The sequence below is a fragment of the Xyrauchen texanus genome, chromosome 34, assembly GCF_025860055.1.
Source record: "Xyrauchen texanus isolate HMW12.3.18 chromosome 34, RBS_HiC_50CHRs, whole genome shotgun sequence".
In the NCBI taxonomy this organism is placed as follows: domain Eukaryota; kingdom Metazoa; phylum Chordata; class Actinopteri; order Cypriniformes; family Catostomidae; genus Xyrauchen; species Xyrauchen texanus.
Genome location: NC_068309.1, coordinates 11,979,826 through 11,995,760, shown reverse-complemented (window position 1 = coordinate 11,995,760; position 15,935 = coordinate 11,979,826). Strand labels below are relative to the sequence as shown.

General features: G+C 35.1%; 2 protein-coding genes across 2 annotated transcripts in view; both read left to right on the top strand.

Annotated features, from left to right (window-relative positions):
* ulk1b (unc-51 like autophagy activating kinase 1) overlaps positions 1 to 8,579 on the top strand; it is a 29,364-nt gene extending 20,785 nt beyond the window's left edge. Inside the window, exons 24-28 of the mRNA XM_052103903.1 lie at positions 87 to 265; positions 696 to 814; positions 2,392 to 2,549; positions 4,826 to 4,961; positions 5,080 to 8,579. Coding sequence (XP_051959863.1) covers positions 87 to 265; positions 696 to 814; positions 2,392 to 2,549; positions 4,826 to 4,961; positions 5,080 to 5,135 — 648 coding nt within the window. The 3' untranslated portion in view covers positions 5,136 to 8,579. The remainder of the gene's footprint in view (positions 1 to 86; positions 266 to 695; positions 815 to 2,391; positions 2,550 to 4,825; positions 4,962 to 5,079) is intronic.
* Positions 8,580 to 12,293: 3,714 nt separating this feature from the next.
* Positions 12,294 to 15,071, top strand: pus1 (pseudouridine synthase 1). Its single transcript, XM_052103916.1, has 6 exons — positions 12,294 to 12,562; positions 12,647 to 12,879; positions 12,971 to 13,108; positions 13,180 to 13,282; positions 14,027 to 14,712; positions 14,959 to 15,071. The coding sequence occupies exons 2-6, from the start codon at positions 12,697 to 12,699 to the stop codon at positions 14,986 to 14,988; spliced, it is 1,140 nt and encodes a 379-aa protein (XP_051959876.1). The 5' UTR covers positions 12,294 to 12,562; positions 12,647 to 12,696; the 3' UTR covers positions 14,989 to 15,071.
* Positions 15,072 to 15,935: the final 864 nt, after the last annotated feature.

The window sequence follows — 15,935 nt, the reverse complement described above, 5'->3', positions numbered from 1 at the left end:
CTAGCTAGCTTGCAGTGGTATGTGTTTGTAGTGTGAGTTCTGAGTATGATCTGGTTCTAATGGTACACTTCTGTCTAAATTTGCAGCAAGAACACACAGAAATATTGTACAGGCTACGCTTTATGCTGGAATTTGCTCATTGCATGATGGAGGTGGCTGGAGCTCGGGGTGGAGAGGCTGCTCGGGCAGATCAGTCCTCCACCAGCTTACTCCAACAGCAGAGCTTGGTTGCTGACCAGATCAGCTCTCTGAGCAGAGAGTGGAGGTGAGGAGATTGTACATTATTAGGGGCTGTATACACCAAACATGTCCTTGTGCTAATAAAAACAAAAAACTAATTGAGCCATGTCTCAAGCAGGTATCGCAAGTAAGAGTTTAGGTTCTTTTTGACTTATATGATTATTCCGGGTTCAATACATCATTAATTCAGACGGCAGTATTTGTGGCATAATATTGATAACCACAAAAAACAAAATGTCAATCATCTCACCTTTTCTTTAAAAAAAAGCAGAAATCAATCTTACAGTGAGGCACTTAAAATGGAAGAGAATGGGGCAAATTATTTATATATGGGCTTCAGTTATATTATTGTTCAATTCTGTAAAAATAGCTAAATTCAAAGACTCCTCTAGAATCAAATGATACGTGGAGTGGTACTGTAAATGTTAATTGTGTGTATGTTTGTGTTCTGTCAGTTATGCAGAGCAGTTGGTGCTTTACATGAAGACGGCAGAGCTTCTGTCATCTTCACTACACACAGCCATGGAAGGAATCAAACATGGAAAGATCTATCCCTCTGCTACTGTCAAACAAGGTTGGCTGTCCAGATAAATTCAATTTTCAACTTAAATTTTTTTATTTCTTTAAGACAGGGGTTTTCAAAGTCTTAACCAGTCAGCCTTCCCTCTGACAATATTTACAAGACTGAGCCCCTCCCCGCCAGTTTTAGTTGCAGATTTATTTACACACAATAATGTTGTATATAGACCTAGACAAATGCCAAATAAATAATAAATAAGATTTAGCCTATGCTAAATGTCAAAAAATATATTTATTCCACTAAAACAGCAGTACATTCTGCCCACTTATTTGAAGTTTTATATATTTGAAGTTTTATGAGGTATTGTCCTCTAGTGTTACATTATCAAATCATATTTCAGGCTTTTGAGCTGTTCACCAATGTTGATCAATAACCTTAAATTCAGTGCAATGCATCTTAAAATGGGATCAACGGCTATACATATTTCTGATAATATTATTGAACTGTATTTTGCATAAATGTTATTAAAATACATGTTTGTCCTAATGACAATAGGATTACTTAACTGGTTTTTATCCTATATTTGTGATAAAATTGCACTTGTTACAAACACATGTAGACATGTTGACACAATATCATGTTGAACTCGTAATAATGGACACATTGTGATTTTGTTCCACATATTTTCTTGTGCATGCTGTTATAATATATTCCAAAGTGCACAGGACATGTTTTGAGCATGCGGTCTCTGAGTGAGAGTAGGGAGATTTTATATGAAACATCATATATAGAGCAGTTTTGTGTGAGAGGGCAAAAAAACGGTGTTGAGTAAATGGATGCACTCTTGCATGACATAAATGGGCTACAAAATTTATTGTTGAATTTATCATCAGTCTCTGAGGCTCCCGACATGCTCTTGCACCCCGGTTTGAAAACTGTGGCTTTAAAGGGATAGTTCACCTAAAAATGAAAATTCTCTCATTTATTCTCATTTATTTATTTATTTATTATTTAATCATGAATTCTCTCTCCTTCATGCCATCTCCGATATGTATGACTTCCTTTCTCCTGCTGAACACAAACAAAGATTTTTAGAAGAATATTTCAGCTCTGTATGTCCTAGCAATGCAAGTGAATGATGACCAGAACTTTGAATGTCCAAAAAGCACAAGTAATCTTTAGGACTCCAGTGTTTAAATCTATATCTTCAGAAGCGATTCAATAGGTGTGGCTGAGAAACAGATCAACATTTGAGTCCTTTCTTAATATAAGTTGGTGATGATATGCACAAATAATGTGAATCGCCAACAACAATAGAAAAATTTGAAAATGAAAATGGAGATTTATAGTAAAAAATGACTTCAATATTGATCTGTTTCTCACCTACATATATCATATTGCTTCTGAAGACACGGATTTAACCACTGGAAGCATATGGATTACTTTTTCATTACTTTTTCATTTTTGGGTGAACCTTTAAGCTGGTAATACTAGGCTATTAAGATTTTTTTTTCCAACATGGAAATGCTTGAGATCAGATTTACAACATCAACTGTAGTTCTTCCATTGAGTAGATGAGGTTTTGTGTCGATTAGGCATATTAACAATGGTTTTCACTTGTTGTTTTTCAGTGATCAGGAGGCTGAATGAACTGTATAAGTCCAGTGTGATGTCCTGTCGTTCTCTGAATGCTCAGCTGGAGCGATTCTTCTCTCGTAAACACAGACTCATGGACCACATCAACAGCATCACAGCTGAGAGGCTTCTTTTCAGCCACACTGTGCAGATGGTACAAAAGTTAATTTTTCTCTGAGGCATTGAAGCAATTTTACACTTTAAATATGTTTGTGACCATAGTTCTCCATTCCTTTAGCCCTTTATAATTGAATTTACAACCATTTGGTGGTTTGCTAATAAACGTACTGTAAGCACGTTTCTCATAGTAATGTAGGTGCAGCGAATTATTGAAGCTTAAAGCCATTTTTATGCCATGTTGCTTATAACAGTTGTCAGTTAAGGGCAGGCATGGCGTTATGGGTGTGCCTGACGGGCCTAGGCCCACCCACTTTTCAACAGGCCCACCCAAAACTTTTCTTCAAAATGTTTTTGTCAAGAATTATAAAAAAATCGCCAATTAAGCTCATAATTTGTGCTAAAATAGTCTAAATGTTTAGTTTTAAAAACAATTTTAAGCTGGTTATGTCTATTTTGATGTTTCTGCGCAAGTTCAGCAGACAGTGTTCGGGTTTGTTCCGATCAGAGCATGTGAGCGGAGAGCGCATTTCTGAATATTTCGCTCTGCTCGCTCATTCTGCAGGGTCGCTCGCTCAACCCAGAATGGCCTGCTGGTTCGAACTTCGAAGATAAGTGGAATAAGGCCTCCGACTATTTTTTTCCCCCTTAGTCGACTAAGCCATTAGTGGACAAATCGCCTCTTTATATTAATTTAATTAGGCTACTAGGGCAGGCTATAGGCTATAGCCTAGTATGGAAGCTTGTTTCTGCCATAGAATAGCCTAAAACATTTTAAAAGATAATTGCGACATGTTATCTTGCAATTCTGACTTTATTTCTCAGAATTGCGAGATATAAAATCAGAATTTCGTGAACTTAAGTCGCAATTGCGTGAAATAAAGCCGCAATTGCTTCTTTTTTTTTACCCATAGTTTATATCTCACAATTCTTCTGACTTTGTAACACGCACTTTATATAATGCAATTCTGCCTTTATATCTCCCAATTGCGTAGGCCTATTATAAAGTCAGAATTGCGAGATATATAAACATGCAATTATGTGAAAAAGCCAGAATTTCAAGCTATATTTCTCGCACTTTATATCACGCAATTTTGACTTAATAACATAGGCTACAATTGCGACTTTATATCACGCAATTCTGACTTTATAGCTAACCTGCAATTGCCACTTTATATCACGTAATTCTGAGATAAAAAGTAAGAATTGTGAGATTAAAAAAAATCACAATTACATTTTTTATTTTTCACTCTGTGGCGGAAACGCTCCAGTTCTCGTGCAATGCAAGTGATCGTGCCGGCGCCTTATTACATTGTCTGCTATATATTTGCTTCTTATTTATTAAATACAGGCAATTGGTTGATAAAACATTGATCAAAATTAAGATACAATTTAATACAAAACGAATTAAGTGGTCAGAATAATGTTTTACCCACTCCATGTATCCAGAAATATTGCACATCTCATGATGTAGCCTATCATCTCTCTCATGCTGCATGCTCACTTACATAATCAACATTGATTAAATTAAAAAACATAATGACATCACATATTTTCCAACCCAGCGCAGCCCCCGCCGCATGAAACAGCTTCAGCGCTTATCATTAGCTTGTATAAAAATAATTTCCAGTAAAGGACAATGTTGCAACAGTCGTTGTTTAGGTACCTTAAACGCGCACGTACAGTCTTATTTTATAAAGAACACCGCTTTTTCTTTTGGATCGGGAAACGCAGCCCAGGTATGAAGCGTAATGGAGATTCCAAAGCGCTCTTCTTTGGTCAGAACCAAGGAGAGCGATCGCGGATAGGTCCGTCCTGACTCTATATGCACCGAAACTTTTTAACAATGCAACAAAATATTTAAAGAGCATCAAGCTATTAAAATCTATATTATGTATAGCCTACGTACAGATAATATAGCAGTATATTAGTCAGTAACTTTTATTAGGTTAAACAGTGATTGGATAACGTTTTTAATTTAACGTTTTTAATTTAAGGCCCACCCACAATTGGTCTGGCCCATCCAAACCTGAAATCCTGGCGCCGTGCCTGGTTAAGGGGCGCTACTTTGTTGCTGTTGTTTTTAACAACTGTTTTTTTTCTCTATATCTGTCTCAATAAAGTTCATTTGGGATCTTTGGATTGCAGGGTTTTGGAAAGAGGGGGCGTGGCTAATCTAACGGCTTAGCTTGTGGAAATACTAGGATGGCGAATTTGGCGAAATCGCTTATAGCACCTTTAAAGAGATTCATTATGATGTTACTGCTGTTTGCCAAATGTATTCAAGAAACTTTGTGTGTGATGGTGTTATAGGTTCAGACTGCTGCTCTGGATGAGATGTTTCATCAGGGGTCAGCATCAGTTCAGCGCTACCATAAGGCTTTGTTGCTCATGGAGGGTCTCTCTCTCCTCCTTACAGAACAGGCTGATATCCTCAGCATTGGAAAGTGTGAGTAGCAACACGCATTCAAACTACTGAAACATTCTGGATGTGTTTGAATGTTAATGTATGGAGTAGTGGAAATCTTTAAGATTATTTCCATAACAATTGTGGTACTCCCCTACAGGTAAACAATGCATTGAACGCCGTCTCACCGCCTTGCAATCAGGCCTGTGTGCGTAAAGTCTCTCCACCACGCTGCTGTTAAATGTCCAAGACTACAACTGTTATTTCTCCCTTTATCTCCATATTTCTCTTTTTTAAGACCAAGTTTTTCTGACAGCTGATATCATAATGCTGAGGAGTGACTGTGGAGAGATGTTAAAAGTTGGCCGTGTGCACATGGCGCCACTTCATATAATCACAGACACAGATGTACAGATTGTTCCCTTTGTTTACAATCAAGAGGATACATGTTTTTCTGTCACTGAGCGGTCACGTCTCCACAGCTTTGTAATCCACCATGTGCAAATGTACATACCAGTTACCAGTCAAGTGTGTACTACATGATGACACTTTGGCATGTTTCCCATGTTTTGTAATCCACACTTGTTGGCTCAAACAGGTTTTGATGATAGAGAATGTGTTTGCCTGGGTTGTGCAATTTGAGTTAACTGACAAAGTTTATTTACCCCAATATCATTAGTTTATTTTGTCCTTAGTTTGTATTTAATTATCTGCCCATTCACTACACATTAACTTCCAGAGAGAAGTTAACAAACGCTTTTAAGATAACTATTAGGGAATTATTAGTATGTTTGGCACATGGGGGTGGAGGTTGCTTTGTTTTCTTTTTTGTTGTTTCATTTCATTTTTTTTAAAGACAGGTTGGTTGGTTTGTTTAATTCCAAGTGTCCAGTCAGATGAAGATTTAATCACTGGATGAATGTTTTCAGACCAGCAAAATGGTAATTTTGTGCACCATGTGAATGTTTTTAGAGTTGCCAAGGCCCAAATTCTCCTATTCCTCACTGGGAAATTAACAATATCCTTAGATTATATCAGTGGTCATAATTAGAAATGTGGTGACCAAGTTACAGGCTCTTCATGAGACCAATTACATAAAATACATTCTCATTGTTTCACTGAAGGGAACTGTACAAAGCCAGCAAAAGTTTTGTAGCACTTTAGTGAATGTTTAACAAGAGCATGGCAAATTCTATTTCCTTCTTAAAATGTGTAAGTAATTCATATTTGTGTGCAGTGTTTGGATATCTCGGTAATACTTTACATGATGTTTCCATTTGTTATAATTAGTTTACAACATTAGTTAACTTGAAGTAACAATGAATAATACTTAAACAGCATTTATTAATCTTGGTTAATGATAATTTCAACATATAGTAATACATTGTTAAAATCAAAATTGATCCATGTTATCATTGAACTTACAATAAACAATTGTTATTTTATTAATATACCTTAACAAAGATTAATAAATGCTGTGAAAAATATATTGTTTATTGTTAGTTCATGATACCTAATGCATTAACTAATGTTTATGAATGGAACCTTTTTGTGTTACTGATATCTCTTATGATCTTGTCGCTTTTTCCTTCTTTTTTAAAAAAAAAAGAAAAAAAGCTATTACTCTGTTTTTATTATGTGTTTGGCAATCATTTGTCTGACTGTAGCTTTAGTTTTAAAGTCCATGTGTTGGATCATATTCAGAACCTAAACTGATTGAGAGGCTACCACATATAAAGAGGTAAAACCAAAGAGTCCTAAACTTGTGCACAATCACAGAAATGTTAGATTTTTTTATTCATATATAGCTGTTATTCATACTCTGTTCTGTACTATATCTTTACAGAAGGCTTCTGCACGTTTTCTAGTTTAGATATTGGTGGTATTAATGTCAGCTGGATATTTTTGCCAGCTCAATTTCAGGTTAAATATATTGTTTGCATCAAGGCAGGGCAGAATTTTGAAGGAACTCTTGAATTTACCTCTTATTAGAATCACGTGTGCCGTGGCGATCAGTTCTGATTCTGATTTCCACCCTGTTTAAACTGGGACTTTAAAATACCAAATGTTGTGTTTGTTCTGAGGACAGAATGTACTTCCTCTGGGTTGTGCATGCATAGAGCTGTGTTGTTTTTTGTTGTTTGTATGGGCTGTGTATAATCTGAAGCAGGTATTTCAAAGACAGGTCTTAAGATGGTAGTCTATTCGAGTTTGCTGCACTGTTTGAGGGCTCACTTGTAATATAACCGAAGACTTCAAAACGGAACATTAGGGTGAATGTCACATTTCACCCAAAATTCAGAAAAAAATTAATATGATTTTATATTTTCCATTATGAAACATAAGCCTATTTTAGGCACATTTCCAACCCTTTTTTTTCTTCAATCTTAATGGTCTTAGAAATAATCTTCATTTTCTTAAAGCAAAATATAATTTTGTATTAATTTATTTTGATTTTAGGGTGATGTATAACCTGGACATGTGCTTGGACAGGTTTTGTGAGATTTACCAGTTTAGTATAAACACCACGTTTTCCCACTTTCTTCATAACATTATAGATTCGCTGCTTTTTTTACCCTATATTTCAATTGTGTTGTGTATGAAACATGTTTGTTATCTTTTGGAGCTATTTAAAACTTTTTTTAAATGTGCCTTTTTGAAGTAAAAATGCAAAAACTGAAACACTGAAAAATATATTGCTCTGTTGTATTATTTTATTTGTAAGTGTGTTTAGTTAGTCTGGAGTACATTGTTGCTTTTTGTTGTTTTTGATTGGTTGAATTTGATCAGGCTGAGATGCAGCAGAATGGACGTTGGATTTAGTTTTACTATTAGCTTGTGTGTGTGTGTGTGTGTGTGTGTGTGTGTGTGTGTGTGTGTGTGTGTGTGTGTGTGTGTGTGTGTGTGTGTGAGTGAATGTACTTGTGCGTGATAAAAAGTACTATGCGTGTATACATAGATTTTTTGGAATAAACTGAATTGCAGAAACATTTAGTGAGACATATCTGTTAATGTTTGAATTCCAAAGGCCAGTTGCCATCATAGTAACGTGCATTTCTTTCATAATTTCTACCTAAATTCCATTTTATCTGGATAATATAAGAGTCATGCTGCATTAAGATGTGTTTTACAATAGGGTGTATTTCTGTTGTGCTTTTTAAAATACATTGAATAAGTGAATGCCACACACTTAAGCTCATCCATCAAATTGTAATATGCGCCAAAATAGACATTAGATTCATCATCATTTTCAATCACTATGAGCAGCATGAAGCGTTTGTCAGGATGTAGCTGATGTCGTATCTGTTATGACTGATCCACAGACACTAAAACTTGTTTTTGCATCACTACACTGATGTCTGACAGTCTCTTTCTTTTTTACGGTAATAATGACACACATCTGTTTTACTCTGATGTCTCGGTATCATGTGTAAATATAGATTGTAAATTACTGTTTAAAACTTGTACATTAAACAAATGCATGAAGATTTGCTTTCGGTCACCCTCTCCCTACCAAAGAAGAAATATGTTCCCAATCGTGACTGTTGATAAACTTTAACAGGTGTCTGTTCTGTAAAGAATTAAAGGACCTGTACACACTGTCATGCCTATAAGATGTCATTTTATTTTATTTGCTTAAAATTACAGCACCAATAAAAGAGGATCATTAAAAAAGATGTCTTGACTCTTTATGTTAAACTGAAAGGGGGCTATTTGCTTTTGTATTTTTGGAAGCACTGAACATTACAGTACATACATGTATCCTATAATTATATTATTTACAAATAGACATATATTATAATAAAAGAATAACATTTTTGGCACCCATGATAAATATGAGCAAAGATAGCTGTGAAACAAAATCTGCATTGTTTATTATTTTTCATTAAAACATTTTCAAAAATCTAACCTTTAATTGAAGTAAAAAAATTCAGACAGGGGAAATATCTCATTATTAAATAATGTCCAAAAATTCCAAATGCATTGGCCATAATTATTGGCACCCTTTTATTCAATAGTTTTTGCAGCCTCCCTTTGCCAAGATAACTGCTCTTAGTCTTCTGTTATAATGTCTAATGAGGTTAGAGAACACCTGGCAAGGGATATGAGAGCATTCCTCCAGACTCTCTACAGATCACAACATTAAAGATGCCCTACAACACTAAAGATCCAGCACCACATTTAACCGTGGGCATTGGGTACTCCTCCATCTCTGTTGTTTGCTGCCAATAAGCTTTTTTTTGTTTTTGTTTCATCTGACCATAGAACCCTGTCGCATTTGAATTTCCTGTAGTGTCTAGAAAACTGAAGATGCCTGAGTTTATTGTTGAATGAGAGCAGAAGATTTTTTTTTCTTTAAACCCTACCAAACAACATGTGGTTGAAATATATATATATATTTGAGACTTTCTGACCCCAAGACCCAATTAATTTCTGCAATTCTCCAGCTGTGTTCCTTGGAGATTCTTTGGCCACTTGAACCATCCTCCTCACTGTGCGTGGAGACAATATAGACACACGTCCTTTTCCAGGCCGATTCGTAAAATCTCCAGTTGATTGGAACTTGTTAATTATTGTGCTGATGGTGGAAAGGGGCATTTTCAATGCTTTGACTATTTTCTTATAGCTACTTCCCATTTTGTGAAGCTCAACAACCTTTTTCCGCACATCAGAACTCTATTCTTTAGTCTAACCCACTGTGATTGATGATTAAAGGGAATTTGGTCTGTGTGTTATCACATATTTATACCTGTCATGTTCCTCTGTTGTCTGCCCTGTGTCTCACTGCCATTTTGTTAAAGAACTACACTTCCCAGTATCCACCTGTCATCATCACTGCCATTTTGTTCATTGTTCTCACCTGTGTCCCATTTAGTCATCACTCCCTGTGTATTTAAGCCCTGCTTCTTGTTCTCTCCTTGTCTGTCGTTGTATGTTGTCAAGCCTGGAATGTTTCCCCTGCCCGAGTTTACTTGTTTATGTTTTGTTTCCCCATCGAGGGTTTTTCCTTTGTGTTTTGCCTGTTTACCTTTTTAATAAAAGTCTGCATTTAGATCCGCGTCTCCTCGCTGCCTCATTCGTTACAATACCCCTGTGAAACAGGAAGTCATGGCTGAACAATTTCATGTTCCTAGTCACCCAGGTGCAGTAAAAATGTTTTAAATGTGAATGGGAATATACTTCAGATATATTTTACTCATAAGAATTTCTAGGGGTGCCAATAATTTTGACTAACGTATTTTGGAGAAAAATATTTTTTAATAATTAGATATTTCCCCTCTATTATTTGTTTTACTTTTTGTGATTTTTTATTTATTTATTTATTTATTTATTTTTTTGGTGAAAGATCAGAAGGATAAACAATGCAGATTTTATTTGCTCATATTTGGGGTGTCAATATTTCTGGCCACCACTGTATATTTAGGCCTGTATATATTATAATGAGGGTTGGAGTGTTACTTTTGAAATGTTTTAATACTTTGGATTACTTCTTCAGCACTGGTAGATTTTTTCACTCGCCTTGACTATTAAAAATGCCAGTACAGAAAGACAAAACACAAATATAAAAAAAGAAATTCTCTGACAAAAGCATAAAAATCGTATGCAGTGCTGCTTCTAAAAAAAGATAAAGCTAATTTGTCTTGTTTTAAAGATTTTATTAGATATTTTTACAGAAAAACCTATACAAAAATTCTCATCGAGAAGACTGGAGAGAAAAAAATATGATTTAACATGGATTTTCTTGATAAAAAAATATGCTCATGCCTGGTAACAGGTGCATGTAAAATAGCTAGAAATACAATCTTAGCTAAATGTTCACATGACAATTTACAAAAAGTTTATTTCTATTTTTGCTGCTCCAAAGTTACTTCTCTGTTTGCTCTTATGAATGTAACACATCTTAAGAAATTATTTCACCGCTGTTCAAATGCTCTTTGGATCGCATCATTTATATATAAATGTTTTCCAACTAAATGTATTATATTGAATGTATGACAATAAAATGCAAAGTAATCTTTTGACTTACAGAAATACTTTTTTAATATAACTGTATTCTGATTGCCAACTGTTTAAATTGTAACTGCAGTGGAATACTGTTACTAATATTTTGTATTTTAAATATGTAATGTTGCTACATGTATTTTGTTATTCCCCAATGCTGATTTATGTATATGTATGCATTTATGTATGTATATATTTATGTATGTAAGTCTGTATGTATGTATGTATATGTATGTATGCATGTCTGTATATCTGTATGTATGCATTTATGTATGTCTGTATATCTGTATGTATATATGTATGTATGTCTGTCTGTCTGTATGCATGTATACATGTATACATGTATGTCTGTCTGTATGTATGTATGTATGTCTGTCTGTCTGTATATATATATGTATGTCTGTCTGTCTGTATATATGTATGTCTGTCTGTCTGTATATATGTATGTCTGTCTGTCTGTATATATGTATGTATGTATGTATGTATGTATGTCTGTCTGTCTATATGTCTGTCTGTCTGTATGTATGTATGTCTGTCTGTCTGTATGTATGTATGTCTGTCTGTCTGTATGTATGTATGTCTGTCTGTCTGTATGTATGTATGTATGTCTGTCTGTCTGTATATATGTATGTCTGTCTGTCTGTATATATGTATGTCTGTCTGTCTGTATATATGTATGTCTGTCTGTCTGTATATATGTATGTCTGTATATATGTCTGTATATATGTATGTCTGTATATATGTCTGTATATATGTATGTCTGTATATATGTCTGTATATATGTATGTCTATATGTATGTCTGTATATATGTCTGTATATATGTATGTCTGTATATATGTCTGTATATATGTCTGTATATATGTCTGTATATATGTCTGTATGTATGTCTGTATGTATGTATGTATGTCTGTCTGTATGTATGCTGTTGTCCAAAGGTCTCTGACCAGTAGTGAAATTATTTTATTTTTATTATTTCAAATTTTTTATTACAAATAAAAAAAATAAAAATAACATTTTCATTACAAAATATAACAACTTCAGTGAACATGTGAGCAAATTAAAGTTTAAAACAATTTATTAATAAGTTTATTAATGTTATAATTGTATTTATTTATACTTATAAATTATTAGTAGTATATTTATAATATTTTTTAAGATTGACTTGTAAATGTTTCCCGTTCTATTTATTTATTTATTTTGTAATTAATGTATTCTATTTATTTATTTATTTATGAATTAACAATGCATGCATGGCTCCCCTTTTTGGTACGTCCTATGTACTGTTTTTTTTTTTTTTTTTTTAAGAGGAAGGGGATCTGGCAACCCAAATATGTTCACGCGATATTCGGCGCGATGTTAAAGTTCAGCCACTACACGTGGATCCATACTGGATTCAGGGGAAGTAAATAAGTTATTGCGGTGAATAAGTCATACTACTACAGAGCTACGCATTTTTTCTCCAAACAATTGTGCGCCTTATCGAGTTATGCCAGTTAATGTAATGAACTTAATCGCGACAGATTTGTTCAAGAAACAGTTGTGAGCTCCTCATTGAAGAGGTTGTCATGACATGCTGAAATGATGTCGTATTGTTAATGTTTACCACGTGAACTGGTTATTACAGCGTTCAAAAATAAAGGTGAGTTCCTTAAACAAGTGTTGTGTTGTAAAGTAATTCCCGAATGTTCATTTATGAAACGTTCGTTAACGTAACGTTCTTCAGGGTGGCCAGATCCTATCTTGAAGTGTCATAGATTTAGCATATCCTGCAAGATGACTGAGGATTCCAAAGACGCCGACACCAAATCTTTGAAAAGACCAGCGGACGATGCACTGGTTGAGAATGAGCACGAAGACAAGAAGCTTAAAACAGAGCAGAATGGTGACAAGAAGTACCCTAAGAAAAAGGTGGCTCTGCTGATGGCATACTCCGGCAAGGGGTATTATGGCATGCAGGTGAGTTTTAATAATGTAGTTTAGTGATTGACATTGGTACAGTATGTTGAAGACGTTTAAATCATTGTTTTTGTGTGTTTTGTTTATCTAGAGAAATGCAAAGAACTCTCAGTTCAGGACTATTGAGGATGAACTGGTTGTAGCCCTTATCGCAGCAGGATGTATTCCAGAGGGCCATGGAGATGAAATGAAGAAGATGTCTTTCCAGCGATGTGCACGAACTGATAAGGTGTATATTTACCTGATGTTCATTCTCTGAAGGAAGTAGCTTAAGCTGAGCTCTCTTTATTGCTTTCACAGGGTGTTTCCGCTGTGGGTCAAGTTGTGTCGCTGAAGTTGTGGATGATTGAAAACATCCTGGACAAAATCAACAGCCATTTGCCACATAACATTAGAATTTTAGGTAAGGCAGAATTTGAGCTTTGCTGAGTGGGTAGTTGGTGTTCATGGGTTTTATCTTAATCAAAATCTGGATTTTCAGTAAAAAAAAAAAGTATGCAAGTTAGACTGTAACTGGCAACCATTACTTTAATAGGAATACTTCACCCAAAAATGAACATTCTGTCATTATATCCTCACCCTCATGTCATTACAAACCCAAATTACTTTCTTCTATTAAACACAAAAAGAGATATTTTGAAGAATGTATTGATCACTCTTTTCCTTGCAATTACTATGAATGGGGACTGGATTTTTCAAGCTCCAAAAAGGACACAAAGGCACTATTAAACTATCCTAAAAGTGATCTATATGACTTGAGAGCTATGTTCCAATTCTTCTAAAGTCATACAATAGCTTTGTGTGGGTAACAGTCCAAATTTGAGTCAGAAGTAAGTCAATCCAGTTTGAAACAACACTAGGGTGAGTTAATCAATTTACGTTTTGGGTGAACTTTCTTCTTTTTTTGTCATTTTTATTTATTTTAGTTAGTTTGAAATTAATTTTTACTTTATACATTTTATATGTATCTATTTTTCATTTATCTTTATTTGTTTAACTTATTTTAGCTTCATTTTAGTTTTCATTTTAAAAGATGCATTCATTGTAACAAAAGAGTGCTAAATAAAGTTTTAGATGGAATACAGAAAGGCTAGGGAGTTGAATTACATAATCTGTATGTCACATAAAAGTCTTCTCAAACTTGCAGGTTACAAGAGAGTCACGGGAGGCTTCAATTCCAAAAACAACTGTGATGCCAGAACATATGCTTACATGCTTCCAACGGTGGCGTTTTCCCCAAAAGACTATAATCAGGAGGACACGTCATTCCGTGTGAGTTCAGACACCCTTCAGAAGGCCAACCATTTGTTCAGCTTGTACAAAGGCACCCATAACTTCCACAATTTCACCTCACAAAAGGGTCCACGGGACCCCAGTGCCAAGCGCTACATCACTCACATGTCTTGCGGTGAGCCCTTTGTAAGACAAGAAGCTGAGTTTGCCGTTGTCACAGTTCGAGGCCAGAGCTTCATGATGCACCAGATCCGGAAGATGATCGGTCTGGTAATCGCTGTGGTTAAAGGATATGTGGATGAGGGGGTGATCGAGAGGAGCTGGGGAGAGGAAAAGATTGATGTTCCCAAGGCACCTGGTCTTGGATTAGTGTTGGAGAGGGTGCACTTTGACCGCTACAACAAACGCTTTGGAGGAGATGGTATCCATGAGACTCTGGAATGGACTGAGGAAGAGGATGCTATCACTGCTTTTAAGGATAAGCACATTTATCCAAGCATTGTGGAGACCGAGCTCCTTGAGATGTCCATGGTGAACTGGATGGCTACTCTATACATCCATGATTTTGAAGCCACCGCAACAGGGAACCAAGACCGCAAAGTTGGTATTGTTTTGCTGATGAATACAGTTATCACACGTTTTTTGTTTTTTAATAAAGAGGTATCGTGCCACCAGAAATGAGCAGATCTGAGTAAATGTAGTTTCTTGAAGTTTAGAAGTTAAGGTTTACATTCTGTACTAATCTATTCTAAATGTATTCAGTAATATTTACACTTTATCATGGATTATAGACATCATAAGAGAACAACAAAGCATATTTAACTATACAGTTATCTTGTTTTTCAGGAGGATGATGAAGGAAATGCATCTGACTGAATCACTGAGGCAGACCCTTTTTATTTTTTACTTATACCATTACATTTTGTTTTAAAGTTTCCACAAAACAATGCTGAAATAAATGTTTCTTTTACTAATGCATGGTGTCATTCTCCTTTGTTGAATGTTTCTAAACAGTAATTATTTTTTTGGTCATCTTGGACACTGACTCCTAGGGGCATGGATGTAGCATTATCAAAACACAATACATTTCTGATGCCATTGAATTAATTACTGTCGGCCATGAATAATTGAATCCATTAGGATGGTTGTCCTGGTAGGTAGTATTTGGCTAGTCATGTGGTCATAACATGGCAACCCATATGAAGGGAACCCTCTCCATGTAGAATAAAAAGCTTTTAAAAGGTTACTAATGTGACTGGAGTCATCATCTCATGTGAGTGCTCACATATGTTTAAAATTATTATTAGGTGTAAAACTTTTTTTAATGAGGAAAAAAATACCTTTAAGGGACATTGATGTCTTTGTAAATCAGTGTACAGTGAAGGGCCTTCCGTAATTCGCTCTGTAAGAGCTGCTGCTAAATGCCTTACAAAATGTACAGTTCAGTTCAGTATATCATGTTAATAGAATAGTTTTAGTTGCAAATGTTACTATAGAATAACTAGTTTCCTACAATTATTTTAGGGGGCGATACATGGCTCAGTGAGCTGAATCCTCTGAGCCGCATTCAAAGGCATTGTTGTCTCACTAGAAATATTTGAGTGGTTAAAAATTATAATCTTTAAATTAGAATAAATGCTGTGTTTGTACCTGACATATAAATATAATTCCGACTTGTTTTGATAAATAAAAATAAATAATTCAAGAAATTACAATTATTGTGATTTGCCCAGACTGACCATCGACGATAAAATCTACAGGTACCGTATGGTGAAAATCATGGGGTTTCCAAAATTCTAGATGGGTGAGTTTACAGGTTCAAC

Excerpts from the sequence above, each read along its gene's own strand:
- pus1 (XM_052103916.1), top strand. The coding sequence starts at position 12,697 with ATGACTGAGGATTCCAAAGACGCCGACACCAAATCTTTGAAAAGACCA. Across the intron at positions 13,109-13,179 it reads GATGTGCACGAACTGATAAG|GGTGTTTCCGCTGTGGGTCA; the intron begins GTGTATATTTAC and ends TTGCTTTCACAG. Across the intron at positions 13,283-14,026 it reads ACATAACATTAGAATTTTAG|GTTACAAGAGAGTCACGGGA; the intron begins GTAAGGCAGAAT and ends TCAAACTTGCAG.